This window comes from Pongo abelii, chromosome 1, assembly GCF_028885655.2.
Source record: "Pongo abelii isolate AG06213 chromosome 1, NHGRI_mPonAbe1-v2.0_pri, whole genome shotgun sequence".
Classification (NCBI taxonomy): domain Eukaryota; kingdom Metazoa; phylum Chordata; class Mammalia; order Primates; family Hominidae; genus Pongo; species Pongo abelii.
Genome location: NC_071985.2, coordinates 18889329 through 18912552, shown reverse-complemented (window position 1 = coordinate 18912552; position 23224 = coordinate 18889329). Strand labels below are relative to the sequence as shown.

The window sequence follows — 23224 nt, the reverse complement described above, 5'->3', positions numbered from 1 at the left end:
TAATTCTAAGGTGCAACTCGGACTAAAAATATGCTAAGGTGCTTTACAGTTTGAAATTCTGTTAGTTGGCCAGGAGTGGTGGCTCACGCCTGTAATCCCAGCACTTTGGGAGGCCGAGGCAGGTGCATCACAAGGTCAGGAGATCAAGACCATCCTGGCTAACATGGTGAAACCCCATCTCTACTGAAAATACAAAAAAATTAGCCGGGCATGGTGACGGGCGCCTGTAGTCCCAGCTACTCGGGAGGCTGAGGCAGGAGAATGGTGTGAACCCGGGAGGTGGAGCTTGCAGTGAGCCGAGATCGCACCACTGCACTCCATCCAGCCTGGGCGACAGAGTGAGACTCCGTCTCAAAGAAAAAAAAAAAAAAAAAGAAATTGTGTTAAAATAGAAATGTTTAGTTATTATTGCAAGAGTAAAATGTTGCAATAATTAAAGACTGTAATAGCTGCTAATTTTATAGGCAAAAATTATTAAGAAATTAAGAGCCTTCAAGTATATAAATTGAGAAACAGAATGACAGTTAACAGAAATATTATGAGTATCTTGTCCAGATAACTTTAGAAAGAATATTCATCCTTTTAGAAATGACAGTTATAAAATTTAAGTAATAATATAAGACAGAACAATAAAGTTTAGATTATATCATAATTATAATCTTTGGAGAATTATTTCATATATTAGCTTTCATAATACTTAATAGCCCTTAAGAACTTAGTGTAATTTTATAGTCATTTAATTTTATTCAGGCTATAACTATTTCAAGAAACATTCCTATTTGGGAATTCTTCATCTGGTGACGGTGAGTTAAAAGCAAAAACTCAACTATACCACTTTAAAAATTTAGGGATAAAAATTTCACAATCAAGTTTGACAACATCACTTTTTTTGAGACAGAGTTTCACTCTTGTTGCCCAGGCTGGAGTGCAATCTTGGCTCACTGCAACCTCCACCTCCCACGTTCAAATGCAATTCTCCTGCCTCAGCCTCCCGAGTAGCTGGAATTACAGGTGTGCACCACCACACCCAGCTAATTTTTGTATTTTTAGTAGAGACGGGGTTTCGCCATGCTGGCCAGGCTGGTCTTGAATCCCTGACCTCAGGTGATCCGCCTGCCTTGGCCTCTCAAAATGCTGGGATTACAGGCGTGAACCACCATGTCCAGCCCAGAATACGTCACTTTCAATCTAGGACTAAAAACGAATATTCAGAGCTTGAAGAAAAGAGTTACAGAAAAATGTTTGTTTTCAATAATAGACCTCTTAAGAATGTCTTCAGACAATTCCTTGTAGTTTTAAGTCTATGGAGACTAAAGCGACACTCAAAATGACTGTTAAAATGATTATCATGAACAAATTATCATTTTCAGTAGTTAGAAGATGAAGAATTGCTGAGATTTGCCCAAGCTATGAATCCTGATTATTAAGTTCCTCCTAGAAACCATATTATGGAAAAAAAAAACTCTTCCCTGAATTAATGTGCTCCTTCTGTATCTTGTACAGCAGACATTTGGCTGTGCAAACACATCCAGGCCTTTGAGTCTGACAGCCTGCTTGCTGGATTAATGAGAAAATCAGCCATGTTTCTCCCTCCCTTTCTGGCTGGCTGTCCCAGGGAATTCTGGGTAATCAAACTGATGTGTCATGAGAGCATAAGTGTTTCTTACATGATATCTATTGTCTCCTCAGGGAAGACATCAAAACTAGTGTTCATAGAAAAAAAATCTGAGATGCAGACAGAAGTTCAAAATGATTTTATCTTGAAAGATAGACATATTGCTCCATTGACACATTCCTAGTTTTTCCCCAAGCGATTATGAGAGGAAACAATTGCATGCAGAAATATCACAAGTAAAAATTATAACTGGGGAAACATCTGAAATTTACTCCTAAAAATATTCAAAGAATACCTTTAAGCAGTGAACCATGGATTTGTTCATGGGTTTGTGTCCATGAAACTGCATCATCCTGTGGATTGGTCAAATCCTCAAGTCTAGGAGATGAAAAGAAGGTAAATCTTTACCTTAGAGAGCTACTGCTGGAGAGGATGGTGGAGACGTCACTGGCAGAAGTACCCTGTGTTCACAGTTGTAGCCCAAATTGCCTTGCCCAGTCCCGAGTCCCAACTGAATCTCTCTTAATTTTCACAAATGTGTGGTAGAGTGACTACAGGTACAATCAAGCCACTGACAGCATGAGAGGTTATTATATCTATACTACATTGTCAACCTTTATAATTTTGAATCTAATACAGTATAAATTTTTTAAACAAAACTTCAGGCAGTACTCTTGTATCCTAGAAATTCCTTCCATAATTGGCTTCGTCTTGACTTAAGCAAACATTTACCCACTTGGACAAAAATGTATATTTGATGTAGCTTGTATGTATGTATGCATGTAATGTAAAAGAACAGCAGTCAATCTCTGGGACTGATTATGATAAAAGTTAAATAAGAATTCCTGATATAGAAGGTCTTATTGAGGGGAAAGTAGTCTTACCTGGGGAAACAGCATACTGTTTTCAAATGACTGTAGAGCAATACATATTTTATTGCGAAGTAGTCAAGAAGAAAGGGACAGTTATTAAAATAGAAAATAAATTACAATTGATTGACTTTTGACATAGGTGTCAAAATAATTCAATGGGGGAAAAGCAGTTTTTTCCAATTAATGGTGCTGAAGCAACTGAATATCCACATGCAAAAGAAAAAATGGAAACCTTACACCATATACCAAAAAAACTCAAAATAGACCAAAGATGTAAATGTAAGCATAAAATGATAAAGCTCTTAGAAGAAAACATAGGGTTAAATCTTAGTGATCTCACACTTGTCAGTGGTTTCTTAGCTAGGACACCAAAAACACAAGCAACCAAAGAAAAATAGATACATGGGATGTCACAAAATGTACAACTTTTGTGCTTCCAAGGACATCATGAAGAGTGAAAAGACAACCCACTAAATGGGAGAAAAAATTTGGAAGTTATATATCTGATGAGACTATATAAGGAATATTCAGAATATATAAAGAACTCTTACAACTCAATAAAAAGACAAATGACTCAATTTAAAAATGGGCAAAAGACTTTGATAGACAGTTCTCCAAACGGGATATGCAAATGGACAGTTAGCATATGAGAAGATGCTCAACATTATGAGTCATTCAGGAAACACAAGTCAAAACCTCAATGAGCTTCCATTTCACACCTACCAGGAAGGCCAGAATCAAAACGACAGGCATTAACAAGTGCTGGCAAGAATATGAAGAAACTGGAACCTTCATACACTGCCACTGGGATTGTAAAATGGTACAGTCACTTTGGAAAACAGCCTGGTAGTTTCTCAAAACGTTGAACACAGTTATCAGATGACCCAGCAATTCCACTCCTGGGTATATACCCAAGAAAAATGAAAAATATGTCCACACGAAAACTTGTACATAAAGGTTTTGCCATTATTCATAATAGCCAATAGGTGAAAACAACCCAAATGTTCAATTGATGAATAAATAAAATGTGGTATATACACTCAATGGAATATTATTCAACAAGAAAAAGGAATGAAATACTGAGACGTGACAACACGGATGAAGCTTGAAAACATTACACTAACTGAAAGAAGCCAGTCACAAAAGTCCACATATTATGATTCCATTTATATGAAATTTCTAGAATAGGCAAAGCTAAAGAGACAGAAAGGAGATTAATGGTAATTTAGATGGCTAAAGTTTCTTTATGGGGTGATGAAAATAGTTTCACCAACTGTGAATATACTAAAAGCCACTGAATTGTACACACTAAATGGCTGAATTATTTTATAATAAAGCTGTTACTAAAAAAATGGAAAGTGAAGAAATTCCATATTATCAAGTAAAAAAAAGGATAAACAACTTGATCAAAACATCAAAAATGGGGAAATGAGAAAAAAAGCTGAATCAATAAAATAAGGTGGAAGGAATAAAATCAAGCCTGTTTGTTATTACTTTAAACGTGTACAGATTGATTTATCCAACTAAAGGGCCTATAAGGTTGTGTTAAAAATATATATAAATTTATGTTGTTCAAGAGACATACCTAAAAGGACAAATAGGGTTCAAAATAATACACAAAACAAGGAGATACCAGGCAAATGCAAAGAAGAAGGCAGGGATGGCAAAATTAACAGCAGACAAGCTGGACTTGAGTTTAAAGGCACTGATGGATAGAGTGGTATTACTAAATGCATGGTTTTGGAAGAAATATAAAAGGTAGACGTATGTGTGCACCAAATAATACAGCAACTAAAAATTCTTAAAATTCAAGAACATGACAAAAAGTTATTTTTCAAATGAGAATATTTCCCAGAGAGAAAATAATAAAGACACGAAGAAGAGAAATAGATCAACAGATACCTTTACTTCCCTCAAATAAGAATATACATTTTTTCTTACACCTATGCCACATTTTTAAAGATTAATTGCATATTTGGCAACAAAGAAAACCTTTGCAAACCTTTAAAATTAAAAATTTAAAGGATATTGCGTTGATCACAATCCAATAAAATTAGGATTAAATAATCAGGTAACCAAAAAATCTTAACTACTTAGAAATTAAGAAACATATGCTTAGATCAAAGAAGAAATCAAAAGGGGAACTGGAGGATATCTTGAAAGCAATGGAAAAGAGAACACTTCATATCAAAATTTATAGAACGCTCCAGAAGATTTACTCTGAGGAGACTTTAGTGTCAAATGCCTTCAATATTAATGAAGGTATTTTACAAATAAAAAGGAACTTTGCACTAATCTTAAGCAATTAGAAAAGGACAGCTTCTACTTCAAAAGGAAGATTTTACAAAAAAGATAAAAGTTCAAACTAATAAAAAATAAAAAAGGACATGTAAGCCCAAAGCTGGCTCTCTGAAGACACCAATAAAATAGAAAAACCCCTCAAATGCCCAATTAAGGATAAGATAAAGAAAAGGTGAGTGTGGTGGGGGTGGTGAGGGAAAAGACAGGGGAAGAGTAAAGGAAAAGGGAGAGAGGCCAGGTACAGTGGCTCACACTACCTGTAATCCCAGCACTTTGGGAGGCTGAAGTGGGAAGACTGTTTGTGCCCAGGAGCGCAAGACCAGCCTAGGCAATATAGCAAGACTCTGTCTACAAAAAATTAAGGAAAAAAAAAATTAGTCAGGTATGGTGGCACATGCCTGTAGTCCCAGCTACTGAGGAGGCTGGGGTGGGAGCATTGCTTGGGCCTGGGAAGTAGAGGCTGCAGTAAGCCGTGATCGTGCCATCGCACTCCAGCCTGGGCAACAGAGCACAGACCCCCATCTCAAAAAAGGGCGGAGAGGGGAAGAGAGGGAGGATGTGCAAAAACAGACAAGATTATGATTGAGAGCCGGTACAAAAAAGCAAACGCAGTAGAAATTTTTTAACTCATTAAAAATATATACTGCATGGAACTTCATGTCAACAAATTTGAAAGCCTTAGAAGAAACAAATGATTTCCTAAACATAAATCATCAAACTGATTCAATAAGTGGAAAAAATCAGAAAAAGGCACCACGACCAGACAGGTTCACAGCTGAGTTTTATCTAACCCGTAATTCTATTATTAAATGGCAAAAGGCAATTAAGAAATAATAAACCAATTCATTTATGAAGCCAAGCATAATTTTAATTCCCAAACTTGAGAGAGGAGAAATTATTAACAAATCTGGCTTATGATTGATTTGTTACAGAAACTCTGAACTAATATTAGCAAATAACATAATTCAGCTGTATATCAAAGAGAACTACATACTGAGACCAACCTGGGTTTATCCCAGGAACATAAGGGTACCTCAGTACCAGGAAATCAATATAATTCACTTCATCAACAAATTAAATATGGAAAAGACTATAGAATCATAGCAATAATAGCAACAAATGCTAAAAAGGCATTTAATAAAAGTTTTTAAAAATGAAGTAAAACAGAAGATATTCATGAGAAGAGCTTGACAAAAGGTATATAAAACAAACTCGTATTTGTTAAACAATGAACTCCTCCCCCAAAAGAAAAACCCTACACACGTACATGTATGCAAAAATGTGTTCATGTATGAGCACCAAGTTTTCTACATGGGTTATGTGGACAGAGATAGAGAAGGAGAAGGGAGGGAAATTCCAACAAAAAAAGGGAAAAGGGTCAGAAAAAGGACTCCAGTCAAGAACCATGTATAATATTATATTAATGCTTATCAACAAAATTACAGTTGGCCCTTGAACAATGCAGGGGTTGAGGGGTTGACCCCAACACAGTTGAAAATCTATAATTTTTAACTTCCCCAGCAGAAAAAAGATATTTTCTATTCATTAAGGGGAAATGGATCATCCTAAAGTCTTTTTTTTTTTTTTTTTTGAGACGGAGTCTCGCTCTGTTGCCCAGGCTAGAGTGCAATGGCGTGATCTCGGCTCACTGCAAGCTCCACCTCCTGGGTTCACACCATTCTCCTGCCTCAGACTCCCCAGTAGCTGGGACTACAGGCACCCACCACCATACCCGGCTAATTTTTTGTATTTTTAATAGAGACGGGGTTTCACCATGTTAGCCAGGATGGTCTCAATCTCCTGACCTCGTGATCTGCCCTCCTCGGCCTCCCAAAGTGCTGGGATTACAGGCATGAGCCACCACGCCCGGCCCATCCTAAAGTCTTTATCCTCATCATCTTCACTGAGTGGGCTGAGGAGGAGGAGGAGGAAGAGGAGTGGTTGGTCTTGCTGTCTCAGGGGTGGAGGTGGAAGAAAATCTGTGTATAAGTGGACCCACACAGTGCAAACCTGTGTTGTTCAAGAGTCAACTGTATATATTTTCGCATGCATAATTTTTTTAAAGATTGCATGCAGTATTACAACTACTAATAAAAAGTCCTCCTTTTGTTTTTAACTCCACAACCACCACCTGCCTTCCCAGTCCAAGTTTCAGGGTAACATACAGTAAGTCATTAACAGGTTATTGGAAATTGTGACTTTAAGCAAAATAATGTAAGAAAACCAGTATTTTTTCTCATCAACATTATAACAAAAAGACATTATTCAAGGGCCTGCCGTACATTGTTTTGCTTAAAGTCGCAGAAGAACCTACTGATGATGTTAAGTGAGGACTTACTGTGCTTTGTGGTAAATATTACCTTTAGTTGCACTCCCTAATGGAAATATGAATCCAACTACTGGTGGCAGGTCAGAACTCAGGCACAGCCATCCACACTCCCATTCGGAGCCAACCTCCCTATTCTGTCTCAGAGGGAGATATTCTGGAGCTGTTAGGGAGCAGAATTTCGAGCAAAAAATTAGGTACGGTGGCACACGCCTGTAGTCCCAGCTACTTAGGAGGCTGGGGTGGGAGGATTGCTTGGGCCTGGGAAGTAGGGGCTGCAGTGAGCCGTGATCGTGCCATCGCACTCCAGCCTGGGCAACAGAGCACAGACACCCATCTCATAAAAGGGTGGGGAGGGGAAGAGAGGGAGGATGTGCAAAAACAGACAAGATTATGATTGAAAGCAGGTATAAAAAAGCAAATGCAATAGAGATTTTTAAAATCATTAAAAATATATACTGCATGAAACTTCATGTCATTCTTTGGTTTCTCTTGGTACCATCTGCATCTGTCATGTTTTCTGTGGCTAAAGACGCCTTCACGCTGTGTCCTCTTGGGTGTTCCCTTAGGACCTAGGACAACCTGCTCATGTCAGTACCTCTTACACTGCATCACAATTATTTGTGGATCGGCCATTTGTCTTCACCACCAGGAGTTATGCTGTTTGAGGGCTAGAACCTCTTCTTCTTATCAATCCCCAGTTTTTAACATAGTGCCTGGTGCAGAGTAGGCACTCTATAAATATCTGCCAAATGTATGAAATGTATTTGAAAGAAGATATGAAGCCTACACTCAAAAACTTCTCAGGGCTGTTCTACTTTAGTTTCATGTTAAAATTTCTACCTCTGCGGCTGATAAACTGATGGGGTGAAGGAATGTTGGCACACCCCAAGGTGCATGTGACTTAGGTAAGTCGTTTGGGATCACGAACATTGGATCACTCTTAGGAGCCCAACAGAGACAGTGCAAAGGGTACTTGGCTGAATGTCTCCTGTGTAGGACCCTATATAATCCCATCTGGTGCCTGGAGTCACCCCTCTGGGAGATGACAATCTAGAGGCAGAGCTGGGACCAGTGTCTGTGGGTCTCCAAAGCTCTGTGCACATCACAATGCCTTTCTGAGAGGCAGAACAAAAGACAGCTGCAGATCTTCCCTCCTTCCCATCAAAGCATCCCACACACTACCTTCAGAAATGGAGGCTGCACTCTTTCAACTATTCCAATTTCCCCAATGTCATTTGCCTTCTTCCTAAATTTACCTCATCTTTTTCAAAATGTTTGTATTTCTTCTCTGCTACACTTCTGGAAGAGACAGAGTCTATACATTTATAATACAAGGTGTGAGTTTACCCTTGCTATTATTTACCTGTAATTTACCTCTTTCAATCTTAAAGAAAAACAACTGTTGTCTCAATTTCCAATGAGGTTCTGTTCCAGGTCTCCACTGGCATTCTGAATGCACATCCCCCTAAGATGCCACAGGCTGTGCTCCAACACCCCAGCTCGCCTAAGAAAATGCAGCCAAGGAAAACACACAGGCAATTCAGCTGAAATACCAGCACTAAAGAGCAAACCAAATAGGACATTTGTATTTACCTTCAATGCTGGGACCTGAAGAAAGCAAATGTCACTACATCAGATAAGGAAGGAGATGGAGACTGCTTCACATGTGCACTCTGAAGTGAATGTCTACTCACGGAACCTCACGTCTTCATGTGATCCCCACCCACAAACCCAGCAGTGGAATTCCTGGGAACACTTATTTAAGATGGCACTGGTGGAAGATGTCACCTTCCCCAAATGCATAAAGTGCTCAAACAAGCCAGGTGCAGTGGCTCACGCATGCAATCCTAGCACTTTGGGAGGCAGAGGTGGAAGGATGGCTTGAGCCAGAAGTTTTAGACCAGCTTAGGCAACATAGTGAGACCTTGTCTTTACAAAAAATAAAAAAAAATTAGGTGGGCATGGTGGCGCCTATCTGTAGTCTCCGCTGAGACTGCAGTCTTAGACTGAGGTGGGAGGACTGCTTGAGCCCAGGAGTTCAAGGCTGCAGTGAGCTGTGATCACACAAGTACACTCCAGCCTGGGTGACAGAACGAGACCCTGCCTAAAAAAAAAAGTGCTCAAATAAGAAAGATGCCCACTAACCACTCTCTGGGTGATTCCACTTGTTGACAGTCTTTCCTCCCAGAAAAATCTCCCTGTATCCTGATCCTTTACATTCTCTTTGTAACCCTGTTTCTCAAACTTGAGAAAATAGGTCTGTCCTTCTTCCCCCTCTGGTTACTCCTAAGGTGACAGATTCCATTTGCAGTTGCTTTTGCCAGGGAAGCTTGCTGAAGGCTTTGAAACATCAAAATTGAATTTATCTACTGGCTTCCTGTCTGCTGCCTGGCAGAGATGAGTGCAGTGGCCACTTCCCACTGAGACCTGTCACCTGCCCATGTGGGTCTCTCTTCCCCCGTGGGCAGGCAGATGACAGACCTCAGTGAGAATGTCTGCTTACGTTGCACTGTTCAGAAACCAGGCAGCAGTCCCATCTCACTCCAAGAGGTGCAGCCATTGCCCAGAATATGAGGCAATGGGGGAAGACAGGTTTGCCATGCAATGATCATCTTTGGTTCGGAGCCCTTTGCAAGGGACTTGTTATAAATTAGTTGATCTGACCCACATATAGCATGTTCTACACTCATTGCTCTAATATGATTCTTCCTAGTCCCCTAATCAAAGGGACCAGTCTACTCTTGAGCACTCTGTAGCTCCACTTCCTCATTTTAAAAATAGAGATAATGACAGTATTTACTTGACAGGATGGTTGTGAGGATTACATAAGTTAGAAAGTGCTTATAAAAGCATCTGCATATAGTAAGTGATATACAAGCATTTGTTAAATGAATAAAGGGGTGCAAGCAGCTGGCTTTCCCTGTAAATTCCTAATAGATTCCTGCCTATCTTGGGTGTCTCTGGGCCACTAGGAAGTGAGCAGGTTGTAGAAGCCCAAGATTGTATTAAATTCCCCAGTAGCCATCAAGTTTGGTCTTCCATCCAGCACAAAAATCCTCGTATTTGGTGGCATTGGTGCCTCCGGGGTAAGAACCTCACTCCTTCGTGGAGCTGCCCCATTAACTCTTCCACTATTTTGGGTGTTGGAAATGCTCAGCTTGTGAACATTCTTTACTGGCACTGAATCCCGTACCCATTTAAAAATCTACTTCTGTGTCCATCTATTCCTTTGTTCATTCATTCAAAAAAAACTGAGCACCTGCCACATTTCTACCATATACTGTGACCAGAATGTCCAAGGTCTCCACACATGATAAACAAATTAGCTTATGCAGGTGGCAATGAGTGCAGGAGAGACCAGAGGGGAGGTAGTTATTTTAGATGGGTAAAGATAGTGGCACTGGAACCAAGACCAGGCCAGCAGGCAAGGGCTGCCGTTCGAAAGTCAGGAAGAACATTCTGGGTAAGGGCCTGGCAGACAGAAGATCACGTGGCCAGAGACAATGGTAGGAGGCGTGCCACAAGGTGACAATAGAGAGGAAGACCAGGGTGGACCTACAGACCCGGAGGCCATGCTAAGGAATCTGGATTTCCCTTCGGTTTGGATGGGAAGTTTCTGGAGGAGTTTAAGCAGAGAAGCGAGTACATGAACTTGTGTTTGTAAAACCTCACTTTTCCAGCACAGCCTGGGGAAAGTGAAACCGGGGCAGGGGCAGTCAACAAAGGTGGAGGCTGAGAATCCAAGTGGATGAAAGCCCCACCAGCCTGGCCAAGGGGTGATACTGTCTTGGCTAAAGCTGGCAGCAATGGCAATGATATACGAAGTGGAAGGATTTGTAGTTCTAAACTTTTTCATGAAAGTAACTTCTTAAATATATGCCTAAATGTGGCCAGCTTTTCTTTCTTTTGTAATAATGCTTCCTGCAACTCACAAATGAGGGGAAGGAAAGTTCTTTATACCCTGTGGGAGGATAGGCAAGCATTCCTTCTCCATAGTCAGATATTTCAGGGATTCCAGTATTCTCCCACCCTCAAGATCATGTTGTATTTCTTCTCACCAATAAAGGTCTTATCCCATTCCCTTCTGCTGTCATTTTCCCTCCTCCTTCCTTAAAGGAAGGACCTCAGTGCTTCTCCATGGATTCTGCCCTAAGTACTCAGTTCTCAACATGTTTGGCAAATCCCCCTCCCTGTGGGATCCAGGGTTTGCTAAGTAAATCTACATCCATGCCTGAACCTGGAGTTTGGATTCTAGCTACAGTTACTTGAAATAGTAATAATTATAGGTGTTAAATTTTAAGATATTTTCACTAAGAAAGTCTCAAGTAAGGAAGCTCAGTTTAGGGGCCAGCGCGACTGCCCATGGGCAAAACAGCACGCCTTCTCTCCCCTTTGCTCAAATGGCTCTCCTGTTTGAGACACTTTTCCTTCCTCTTCACCTGACTGGTTATTTGTTCTTCAAGGAGCAGCTCAGGGGCCACCTCCTCCAGAAACGCCGCCTCTTCTCCAGCCCAGCTGGAGGAAGTGAGGCACCTCTGGAATCCCAAAGAAATCCATGTTTTCCCTGATCACAGCATTCACCAGAGACACTTATCTCTTTTCCTTCACTCTGTCTCTCCTATTGGACCCCAGGGGACATGTCTAACTTCTCGTTTTATCCCAGCAGGGCTCAATGTGCTGGCTGAATTACTATGAGGCACATCTCATCCATTGCTGGTGGGAGTGTAAATTGGAAAACTGCTTGACAGCACTTCCTAAAGCAGTGGTTCTCAATACCTGGTGCTTTTGCCCCCTAAGAGACATTTGGCAATGTGTGAAGACATGTCTGTTTGCTACAACTGGGGAGGAGGGGTGCTAGTAACATTCAGTGGGTAGAGGTCTGGGATGCTGCTAATCATCCTGAAGTGCTCAGGACAGCCCCCTACCAACAAAGAATTATCTGGCCCAAGTTGAAAGACCTTGTACTGAGGGTAAATATACACTGAATCTATGGCCTAGCACTCCCACTCCTAGATATATATGGCCCAAGGAAGTGATGTATACAAACATCAAGAAAACATGTACAAGAACGTTTGTAGCAACTTTCGTGTTTGGAAACAAACCAAAAGTCTACTGATAGCACACCAGGTAAATAAACTGTAGTATATTTGTACAGTGGCATACTACACAGCAATACAAAGATAGTACTGCTCTATGCGATATGGAGAATCTTACAGATAAAACAATTAAGTATTGGTGATGAACTCAGAATAATGGCTACCTCTGGGGACAGGGAGGTACTGATGGGGAAGGGGCAGGTAGGAATCTTCAGGATGCTAAGAATGTTTTTCTTTTCTTTTCTTTTTGAGATGGGGTCTCACTCTGTCAGCTTGTACCACAGTCTGGAGTGCAGTGGTACAAAAACAGCTCACTGCAGCCTCCCCACCTCCGCCTTTAGAGTAGCTGGGACTACAGGCATGCACCACCACGCTTGGCTAATTTTTTAGAATATTTTTTAGGGAAGGCGGGCTCTCTCTGTGTTTCCCAAGCTGGTCTCGAACTCTTCGTCTCAAACAATTCTCCCACATCAGCTCCCAAGTGGCTGAGATTACAGGCTAGGCATGAGCCACTGCATCTGGAACTGGGAACATTCTTCACCTTGATCTGGGTGGTAGTGACACAGGTATACCCATGTAAGAATGCACTGCGCTGTGCACGAATGTCTCATGCAATCTATGTGTGCTATGACACACATAAACTTCATTATATAAAGTAATCCTCTAGAACACTTAATCATTCCACTGTTGGTAGGAATGTAAATTAGTGCAGCCACTGTGGAGAGAACTTTGGAGATTTCTCAAAGAACTGAGAGTTGAACAATTTGACCCAGCCATACCATTACTGGGTATATACCCAAAGGAACATAAATTGTTCTACCAAAAAGACACATGCACCCGTATGTTCATTACAGTGCTATTGACAATAGCAAAGACACAGAATCAACCCAGGTGCCCATCAATGGTGGACTGGATAAAGAAAATGTGGTGCACATACACCATGGCATACCATGCAGTTATAAAAAAGAAGGAAATCATGTCCTCTGCAGTGACATGGATGCAGCTGGAGGCCATTATCCTAAGTGAACTAATGCAGGAATAGAAAACCAAACACTGCATGATGTCACTTAGAAATGGGAGTTAAACATTGGGTACACATGGACATAAAGATGGCAAAAATAGACACTGGGGACTCCTAAAGGAGGGAAGGAGGGGAGCAAGGTGCAAAAAACTACCCATTAGGTACTCTGCTCACCACAGGGTGATGGGCTCAATCAGACTCCAAACCTCAGCATCACACAATATACCCTTATAACAAACCTGGACATGTATCCCCTGAGTCTAAACTAAAAGGTGAAAAGTAAATACAAATTAAAATAGAACAAAATATTCCTCTAAGAGCCATCTTACTGGTGGGCATCGCATACTGGTTTGCTGCCTTGTAAGCAGCATGTTCTAATGGACTCTCTGGGGTACTGCTGGCAGAGGCATAAAAAGGTACATTTCTGGAAGACTCTTTCACAACAGATATCAAAACCTTTTAAAATATGCAAAATCCTTACCTCAATATTGCTTTATCATTTGATGCTAAGGAGTAAATTGAGGATGTATATATAAGCTTAAGCTTCAGGCCAGGCGTGGTTGCTCACACCTGTAATCTCAGCACTTTGGGAGGCCAAGGTGTGTGGATCACCTGAGGTACGGAGTTCGAGACCAGCCTGGACAACATGGTGAAACCCCATCCCTACTAAAAATACAAAAATTAGCCAGGCGTGGTGGTGCATACCTGTAATCCCAGCTACTCGGGAGGCTGAGGCAGGATAATCACTTGAACCCAGGAGGCAAAGGTTGCAGTGCATCAAGATCATGCCATTGCACTCCAGCCTGGGCAAAACGAGCAAAACTCCATCTCAAAAACAAACAAACAAAAAACCAAACTTAAGCCTCAACAATGTTCACCACAGCACTAATTTAACAGCAAACAAAGGGGAGAGAGAAGTGGGGCAATAAACTCAATCCTAACAAAAGGGAACCCTGGAGTATTACAGATTCAATGAAAACATCTTTTTAAAATTTAAATGGAAAATGTTCACAATATATTAATAACAATTAAAAATCAGGTCCCTCAACAAAATGTAATGTAAGATATATGAAGCACATATTCTGTATGTCAACTGTGGTTACCTCTGGGAAAAGGAAGATAATTTGATTTTTACAATTTTTGATGTGGTTTGGCTCTATGTCCCCACCCAAATCTCACCATGAATTGTAATAATCCCCGTGTGTGAAGGGCAGGGCCAGGTGGAGATAACTGAATCATGGGGGCAGTTCCCCCGATGCTGTTCCCGTGACAGTAAGTGAACCAAGATCTGATGGCTTTATAAGCATCTGGCATTTCCCCTGCTGGTAAATTCTCTCTTTGCCTGCCACCATCCATGTAAGATGTGACTTGCTCCTTCTTGCCTTCCACCATGATTGTGAGGCCTCCCCAGCCACGTGGAACTATAAGTCCAATAAACCTCTTTCTTTTATAAATTTCCCAGTCTTGGGTATGTCTTTATCAGCAGCATGAAAATGGAGTAATACAATTTTTATCCTTTTTCTTATTTATTTTCTAAAATGAATATATGTAACTTGTTAATAAGAAAAAAACGTACAATCACAGTCCTTAAAAACAAAGGCGTGAGCAAGGTATGGTGGAATGCACCTTCAGTCCCAGCTACTCAGGAAGCTGAAGTGGGAGGATCACTTGGGCCCAGGAGTTTGAGTCCAGCCTGGGCACACAGTGAGACCGTGCCTCTAAAAAGAAGTCTACAAAGTGAGTTTTTAGACTCTAAAGCTGGGTTAGACCTCACCACCTGTTCCAGTGTATTCAAAGCCCCACCTCCTGAAAAATAGCTCTGAGTGCTCATTAGGACAACTCGGGACAGCAAGGATTAAACAGGGAGCTAGAGAAAAATCCAGATTCTCCTCTTCTGGAAGGCAGCTACCCCAACCACTATACCACCAACACCCTGGCAAGATTCTACTCTTCTGTATCCTGGTTATGGTATCGATTACACAAATCGTGAGTTAAAACTCATAGAACTGTATCCACTTCCCCCCAAAACTAAAAGCAATTCATGTATAACTATAAAAATGAATATTTTTTACTGAAAAAGGTTCTAGTAAAAGAAAAAAAAGGCACTACATTTCCTGAATTATTGAGTCTGACTAGTTAGATGGTGATCACTTAACCTGGTAATCTCATCACCCCCGGGAAAGTGGAGGCAGCAACTTCCTTCCCCAGTCACACGGCAGTGGCAACTCCTCGGCCACAGAGTCCTTGTGAAGACTGAGTTTGATAATAATGCATGAAAACGCAAGTGACAAATGAGAACTGAGGGTTAGCAGTAGCAGCCCCAGTTTCACCCCCTACATGAACAGACTCCTGGGAAAAGAGCAAAACAGCTCTCCCAGGAAGCTCCCTTCTCTGAACTCTGTGCAGCCACTGCAAGATGACACACAGTCTTGCACTTGATTACTATGTAGCTTTGCCTAAGATTATCTTGCAGCTCACCAAGATTGAAAGTTCCTCCTGGAGCCACAGAATCCTGTACAGAGCTAAAGGTAGGAAGCAGCGTCTTACACTTAACACCATAGAAAGGGTTCCAGGTCTCTGAGTTCACAAACCCCTTTAGAGCCAAGTGTCTCAGTTTAATTCTGGTTTTGAGAGAAAGATTTTTCTTTTCTTTTTGTTAAAAAGGCTTTAAACCAACAACATACTGTAAAGATAAAACATTCAACAGTGTTAATTTCCAATGCTATATGTTTCTCTCCAGCTGCTCAAGGTCATATCTCCCCACTAAATGATTAGAGGGTTACTGATATGGTAAATGGGGGGAAAACACACACATACACACACACACACACATATATATATATATTTTTTTCTCTCTCTCTCTCTCTTCTATGAAGTCTAACCTCTAATAGAAAGAGTGAACAGCTCAGATCCCCGCCAGCCATGACAAAGGACTGACAAACCAAACAGACGGGAGCCCTTGAGCATCTGTGAAATCTGTCTGTTCCTCTGCCTCCTCCGAGAAACGAATCACAAGACTGCTCAGAATAAGCAACCAAAAGGGCAGAGGCTCAAAAAGCAGCCGGGCCTGAATTTCATTCTGTTTCCAAAGAGTGAGCTCGCATGCTGTGTTGGTTATTTGCACAGTGGGCAGGCAGGCTGACAGCTTGAGGGGGCTATTTTGGGGGGATATATGCTGCAAGTCTGGTTAAGAAAGGGTCCTAGGCTCTGCACTCCCAGTAGGCATTTTAGCTCCCAGGCAGATCATGCATCTCCACAGGGGTTAAGAGCCCAACAGCTAGCCCTGCAAGCATAGCGTGTGCATTTAAGTCATCCCGAGGGAATCCACACCTCAATGCACAGCCAGAACCTAGGGGAGGTGAGAGAGAAGACAGAGGAGTGGGCAAGGGCCCTCTCCACCCATAATTACTGGCCGCACTTCTGGAGGGGCTGATCTAGGAAGCTAAATACACTGAAAAACAGAAGGAAAGGGCTGGGAAGACAAGAACAGCCTGAAGAATGGCTAGGATTTCCAACCTTAACTACAGAAATGTTGCTTTTAGGGCTGGCACAGGAACTAGCACTGTTCCCTCCCCTCCCCCTCCGAGCTGGGCACCAAGCATCTCCCTACTGTGTGCACTCCCTTATGGTGGGGGTAGGGGGATGTGGCAGCTCTGACTACAGCTCATAATGGTCCCCAGTGTCTACCTCCCTCATGCACAGCGACTCTGCAAAGGTTTCTAGGTCATCAGAGTTATCTCCTTCTGATTAAAATAAAAACCAAAAACCTAGCACAAGCAATATACATTTGCATACAATACCCAGTTACATACACATATTTACACAGCCGCACACTTCCATAAAATACACATTTATGTACATACACATATACCTGTTTTTACAGTAGGAGCAAGGCAGGAAGCCTCTATCAAATCTCGAATTCTGTGCTTTCCTCATCTGATTCCAGCAGCAAGAGCAATTTGAATTATAAATTTTCCATTATAAAGCCTGATTAGAGATCAAAATGCCACCTGCTTACTTTCCTCCCCACCCCACTCTCGCATGCAGTGAGATTTGTTAATAAACAGGGGAACAAAGATGGAAGAGAGATCCAGGCTGCATTCTTTGCAAGTGGGGAGCGCACGCTTGTCGGAGCGTTTTAGATACTGTGCTCTGGTAAACCCTAGCAGGCTGATCCTCTTTGCTCTCCGAGTGGCCGGGGTGCAGCTCTCAGCCTCTTAATAAACACATCCATCTCCCTCCACACTGGTAGGCGCAAGGATTTTCTCTGACCAAACCCACGCTTCTGCATCTATTTTCAGCCCCCATAAATCATATTCCATTGTTTTGGGGAAACTGAATTCAAGTTTAACAAGTCATCAACCTCATCCCTCCATTCCCCACCACTCCAAATTTCCCTCAGGGAGAAATTTGCAAAGAGGAAATTCTAAATCAGATGTGGAGTTAAAAGAAGCTCCCACACAGGGCAGGAAAACAAAACTGGGTAAAAATACCGGCAATAACCACTAATGTCTTTGGTTAAAGGACCTGATTCTTCGGTCCAGGTGTGAACTCAGTGGGCATCTGCAGGAAGCAGAATTTGAACCTAACGCTAAATGACACACGATCCTGCTCTTCATGACCGTAAGTGCTGCGGTGGCTGGATTAAATGGCTCTGCTGCAGAATTTCTCCCATTTCAAGGTTACTAAGAAATAGAAGATGGATTTAAAATTTATTTCAGTGTGCTCACTCTTCTCACATCAGCACATTCAGGATTCTTATTCATAACTAGGCTTGACCTAGCACAAGTTCTCTATTTCGCCCTGAGACACGCAGAGACTTGCTGTGCAGTCCCAGGTGGACCTGGATCTCAAATGTTCCAGGATCGAAATTAGATCACAGATGCTCACGGCATAAAGTCTGGCAAACCAGGTCTGTGGACTGGTACAATTCTTAAAGAGCCAATAGGAAAACAGCTGTCTAGGGCCAGGAGACCTTAATGACATCCTGGAAAATATAGGACAGTATAAAAGGACTATACAGAGTCAATGATTTTGAAAATTCCCAAGCTCTTAACTACAGCCCAAATGCACATGCTTTAAAATGTACCCACCCCCAAAGCAGTGCACAGCTAACTGTGACTTTGCAAGCCCAGCTTTAGCTCCGCGCATCCACACCGCAGCCTGCCAGAGGTCTGCAGACCACTCCCTACTGAGTCCGGCTAACCCTACCGGCCTCCCAGCAGGCTGCAGCATAATGCCCAGATCCAAGTCCAGGCACCAGCTGGAGGTCCCTTGGGCCTGCCTTCCCATGTGCCGTGTTCCTGACCGGTTGAACAATAACCAGAGAAGGCCACAGGAAAAGCCGCATCATGCCCACCGCGGCCACTCCCTGGCCCTCATCAACACCGGTTGCGCGCACTTCTACGGAAGAACACAGCATGCAGGATCACGGGCCTGCTACAGAAGGCCGTGGAACAAGAAATACCAGCATGAGAGGGCGGCTGGTATGCAGCTTTCAAAGAAGGCAGAGGCTGCGGAGCTTCTGCAGAGGAAGTGGTGATGTTTCAACAGCCAACTCCCACAAAAACAGGCAGTGAAGAGGAGTGGGGCAGCCGCAGCTGCCAGCACCCTAGCCACCTTCTCCAGGTATTCGGGGCTTGTCTGTGACCACAGTGGTAAGCAGGACACACCTGAAAGTACCTTCTGGCGGAAAAGCAAGCACCTTAACGCTGCCCAATCGGTCCCTTTACTCCTCCCCATTCTTAACAAGAGATCTGGAATGGCGCGGACAGGGAAAGTTTCTCAGATTAAGGAGAAAACTAAGCCGAGTCAAGACGCCGCGGGTGGCCTCTCCCTCAACTCTCACTGGGCCAGCTCCTACCTGCCTCGCCCCCCTCACCTGCTGTAAGGCTCGCTCTTGGGCTGTCAGTGAAAAAACGACTCCCCCTGCCTCCACCAGCCACGCCGGCCTTTCAGAGAAGCCTCCTCAACTAGGAAAACCTAACTTGAATCCACCCCTAAAGTCCGACCCACAGGTGTGACAGGCTTCCCCTGCAGGGGCTGGGGTGCTCCCAGGAAGTGAAGGAAAAGGTCCCCGACGACATTGTCACTGGAAAAGTGCTGGCCACGGCCTCCGCCTCACTCTCTCCACCCACGGGTTCGGAGCCCCCAGGAGCAGTCAGACCGATCCCCGCTCCTGCAGCCTCATTTGTTTCCGGAGAGACACCCACAAGCAAGCCCACGGAGAGTCTGGACTCGCCCGCCCCAGCACCCACGCCTCCCCCGCGCCCGGTTCCAGCGCCGCCCCCGACATCCACCCGCGGGCCGCCCCTTACCGCCGGTGTCCTCGAAGCGCGGGGGCGGGCGGTCCCGCAGCGCTGCGCTCCAGCCCGCGCCGGCCTCGTCCTCCTCCGGCTCCTGTGCGTCTGGGGCGCCGGGCGGCGGCGGGGCGGCCCCTGGGGGTCCCGGGGGCTCGCGCTCGTCGTCCGAGGAGGCGGCCGAGGAGGAGCGCGAGGCGGCCGAGGTGCTGTAGAAGGGGTTCCCGCCGCTGTCCGGGCCGGACTCGCCGAACACGTCGTCCGAGATGTGCAGACTCTCGTAGCGCGCGCGGGCAGCCTCGAGCAGCGCCGGCGACCTCCTCCGCGCGCCCCCGCCGCCCTCGGCCATTGCCCCTGCCGCCGCCCGCGCGCCCGCCCCCCACAGTGCCTCCCAGCCGCACGCGCCGGGCCCCGGGCCCGCGCCGCGGCCCGCCGCCCCCCACCAGCGCAGCCCGCAGCACAGCGCCCGCCGCCCCGTGCCCGGCCGGCCCGCCGTCTTGGCCGCCTCGGGCCCAGCGCCCGGGGAAGCGCCCTCGGAGCTCGGGGGCCGCAGGCTGCGGGCCGCGGCGGGAGGCGAGCCGCGCGCGGGGCTGGCAGGGGCGACCCAGGGCGGGCGGGACGCAGAGGCTGTGGCCGAGACCAGGCGCCGCCGCCGCCACCGCCGCCGCTGCGTCTCCTTGGCGCCCGCCGCGTCCCTGCGCGCCCTCTTCACGGCCTCCGGCGCTCGGCTGCCGACCTTCCCGGGCGCGAGCCGCTAGAGGCGGGCCCTGCCCCCTCGCACCTCCCGCCCGCCGGCCAATGGAGAGCCCGGCCCGGACGGCCGCGGGGGAGCTGGGCGGGCCCGGCGCGGGGAACGCCCCCACCCTCCTCCGCGGGGTGGGGCGGGGCGGGGCGCGCGGCCGGGGCTGGCGGGAAGGGGGAGGGCCGCCGGCGGCAGTGCCGGTCTCCTCCTACAGGGACGCGCAGCCCGGGACCGCCACGCGCAGCGCGGGGTGGGGAGGGCGGGACCGGGGGACAGGAGGAGAGGGCGACCCGGGTGCTTCCAGCCGTCCGGGTCCGCGGACGGAACGCGGACCGATCCCGCTCACTGTCCCCTTCCGCAGTCCGCGTGCTGCTCCAGGGAGCTGTCCGCCCCGGTGGTTCTGAACCAGGCGCCGCCGAAACGCTCCAGGTAGGCGGCGGGCCCGAGGTCACCACTCCCGCGGCGGCGGCGGCTGCCGAGGTTTCCTGGGGGTCACTGCCAGCTGCGCCGCATGCTACTATAAATACAGGGGCTGTCCAGCTTCTGGGAATCTCGCTCTAATTAGGAGCCCGCCTCGCCGGTCCACTGCTGGTCGCCGGTCAGATACTAACTCGGTCTCGCTTCAGTATCCCTGTAATTTAAGGGTGCCAGCACTGGAGTTAAGTAGCTAGTCATTCCTCATCATCGTTGGCGTGTGGCATCTTTTGAACTCAAAATATCCATTACTTCCAAATATTAATTACTCTCACACCTCTATTTTAACATCTCCTTCACACACACACTTGAAACACTCATGTAGTGAAATATTGCATGATCACCCAGGCTTCAGTGCTCTCATAAACAATAGCACAGAAAGATTGCATCCGCCCCTCTTCCCTGGGCAGGAATGTGTGGTGGTCATCCTGTTGATGGCGGTACGCGTAACGGAGACTGCCTTGTCTTCTTGCTCCCCTCCTCCTCCTTCGAATAATGCAATAAGTCACACTAATGGTAAATGGGCCATAATGTCACTTTCACTCTGAAATAAAATAAATCCTCAGAGATGTGAAGGGCTTACAAATCCTACTGGGCATTAACTAAATTGTAGTTACATGAAACAGAAAAGCATGTTGCGATTTCTACGAATGCGTAAAGGATGAAGGACCATTTTGCCACCAAGTGGGGTCACTTCTAGTGTCGAGCAGGAACCTTCACTCATGCATTCCCCTCCCCAGCCCCTGCGGTTCCTCCTTCCACATAGGGGGCTCTGCACAGGCATGGGTTCATGATTATCACTAACAGACAATATGTAAAAAGGAAAAGATTCATGGAACATTCCTTGCTATGTGGATTGGCTGAAAAATGAGGAAGTGCTTGCAAAGCATTTTTACTTCCTTGGAAGAATTATGCCACAGAAAATATCTGGTTTCCAACATACCTATATACTGTGCTAACCAGCTGAAAGTTGTTGAAGAGAGTACAGGTAATCTGACTTATCAAAAAGGGTGATAGTAAAGCATAGGTTGAAGATGCAAGAAGAGTAAGACTCCATAGCTCAAGTTCAAACACTGCAATTAGGAATTGTGTGAGGCTGCTGCAAGATTTCATGTTATCTATTTTAAATAGTTGAATGGAAAAAATAATTGAATGGGATTCAGAGAGTTAAAATCTGTAGGAAAGAGTTCCTTCTTTTGTTCTGCAGCTAGCTAATGAAAAAGTCAACAGCTAAGGTACGTGTTTTAAAAACGATGAATTGCTTTGCTACCCATAAGGAACCAAGGAACAAAACAACAGCAGTGACAAGGATGGACAGAGTCTTCCAGTGTCCCTAATTTGCATTTGTATGGTGCTAATCCCCAGGAAACCTTGGGGCCTTGTGCTTCCTAGGCTCACAAATGCTTGTAGCTCACACCGCATGCAACACTGAGGAGAGGATTATATGGACACAAAAGAAACACTGAGAAATCAAATTGTTACTTTAAAGCTTGTCCAATAAAAATTAGATGAATATTTCAACTTAGAGTGAAGTATTTTGTAGCACTTACATTTGTTTAAGCCAATGTTTCCAAACAAGAAAAGTAAAAACATTCCAACCTTTGAAAACAGATGACTGCTTCTCACTGTGGGAAGAGGAGTGAGGGGACAAAACAATTGGAAAACAAAAAACTTTCTCCTCTGGCTGGCATCCTCCTACTTGATAATGACCGTTATGATTCTACATCATTAACTTTTATTAGTAACATCATTTCTGAGGGTAATTATAGAATCGATATCACACTGAGATCTTTTAACTTTGAGTCATTTGAAAACATCTTCCAAATAATTTAATTATAAAATATAATTAAATAATTTTAGATTAATATTGAGCTTTTGGTTTTATGGTTTTCCCAAACAGCTCAAGGTAGTAAAAAGCAATTCATTTGTGTAGTAGATTCCTTAGGTTTTGTTAAACCAATAGTTCATGCTTTTATGTAACTAGGGCTAATCACCATATTTCATTAAGTCTAAACCTCCTTTCATGGTACAGTGAACCATTGTTTTATATATCACTAAAAAAGAAAAAAAGTGCTGCCATAGGAAACTATGATACAATGGTTTCTTTTCTGTTCTAATTATAATTTAAACTTATTGAAAAAGCTATTTGATCATAATTTTTGGACAGATTTTTATTATGTATCACTGTATTGCATGCATACAGGTAAAATATAAATTAATTGGTTAAAGTTTTCCGAATTTCACATTCAGAATCTCACTATCCTTGTTTACTTTCTAACTCAGAGCTGTCAATGCCCAGGTTTTCTCCACAATATGCTCCTCCAAGTCATTCAGAGCATTTGGTATGCTGCACTTCTTATGCAAGTGATCCTAACTCATCCAAGCTACTGGCCTCCCATTCTATGTGTCCCCCAAGCAGGAGCACGCTAGCCGTGGTCAGTCAGCACTGAGGAGGCAGATGACAGAGCTGAGAGA

The 23224-nt window shown here is 44.4% G+C and overlaps 1 protein-coding gene across 3 annotated transcripts in view; it reads right to left on the bottom strand.

Moving 5' to 3' along the window:
• The window catches only part of PGBD5 (piggyBac transposable element derived 5), a 104765-nt gene extending 84875 nt beyond the window's left edge, over nucleotides 1–19890 (bottom strand). For all 3 annotated transcript variants that reach the window (XM_054561715.1, XM_024239917.2, XM_054561727.1), the window contains exon 1: nucleotides 19552–19890. In XM_054561715.1, coding sequence (XP_054417690.1) covers nucleotides 19552–19882 — 331 coding nt within the window. In that variant the 5' untranslated portion in view covers nucleotides 19883–19890. The remainder of the gene's footprint in view (nucleotides 1–19551) is intronic.
• Nucleotides 19891–23224: the final 3334 nt, after the last annotated feature.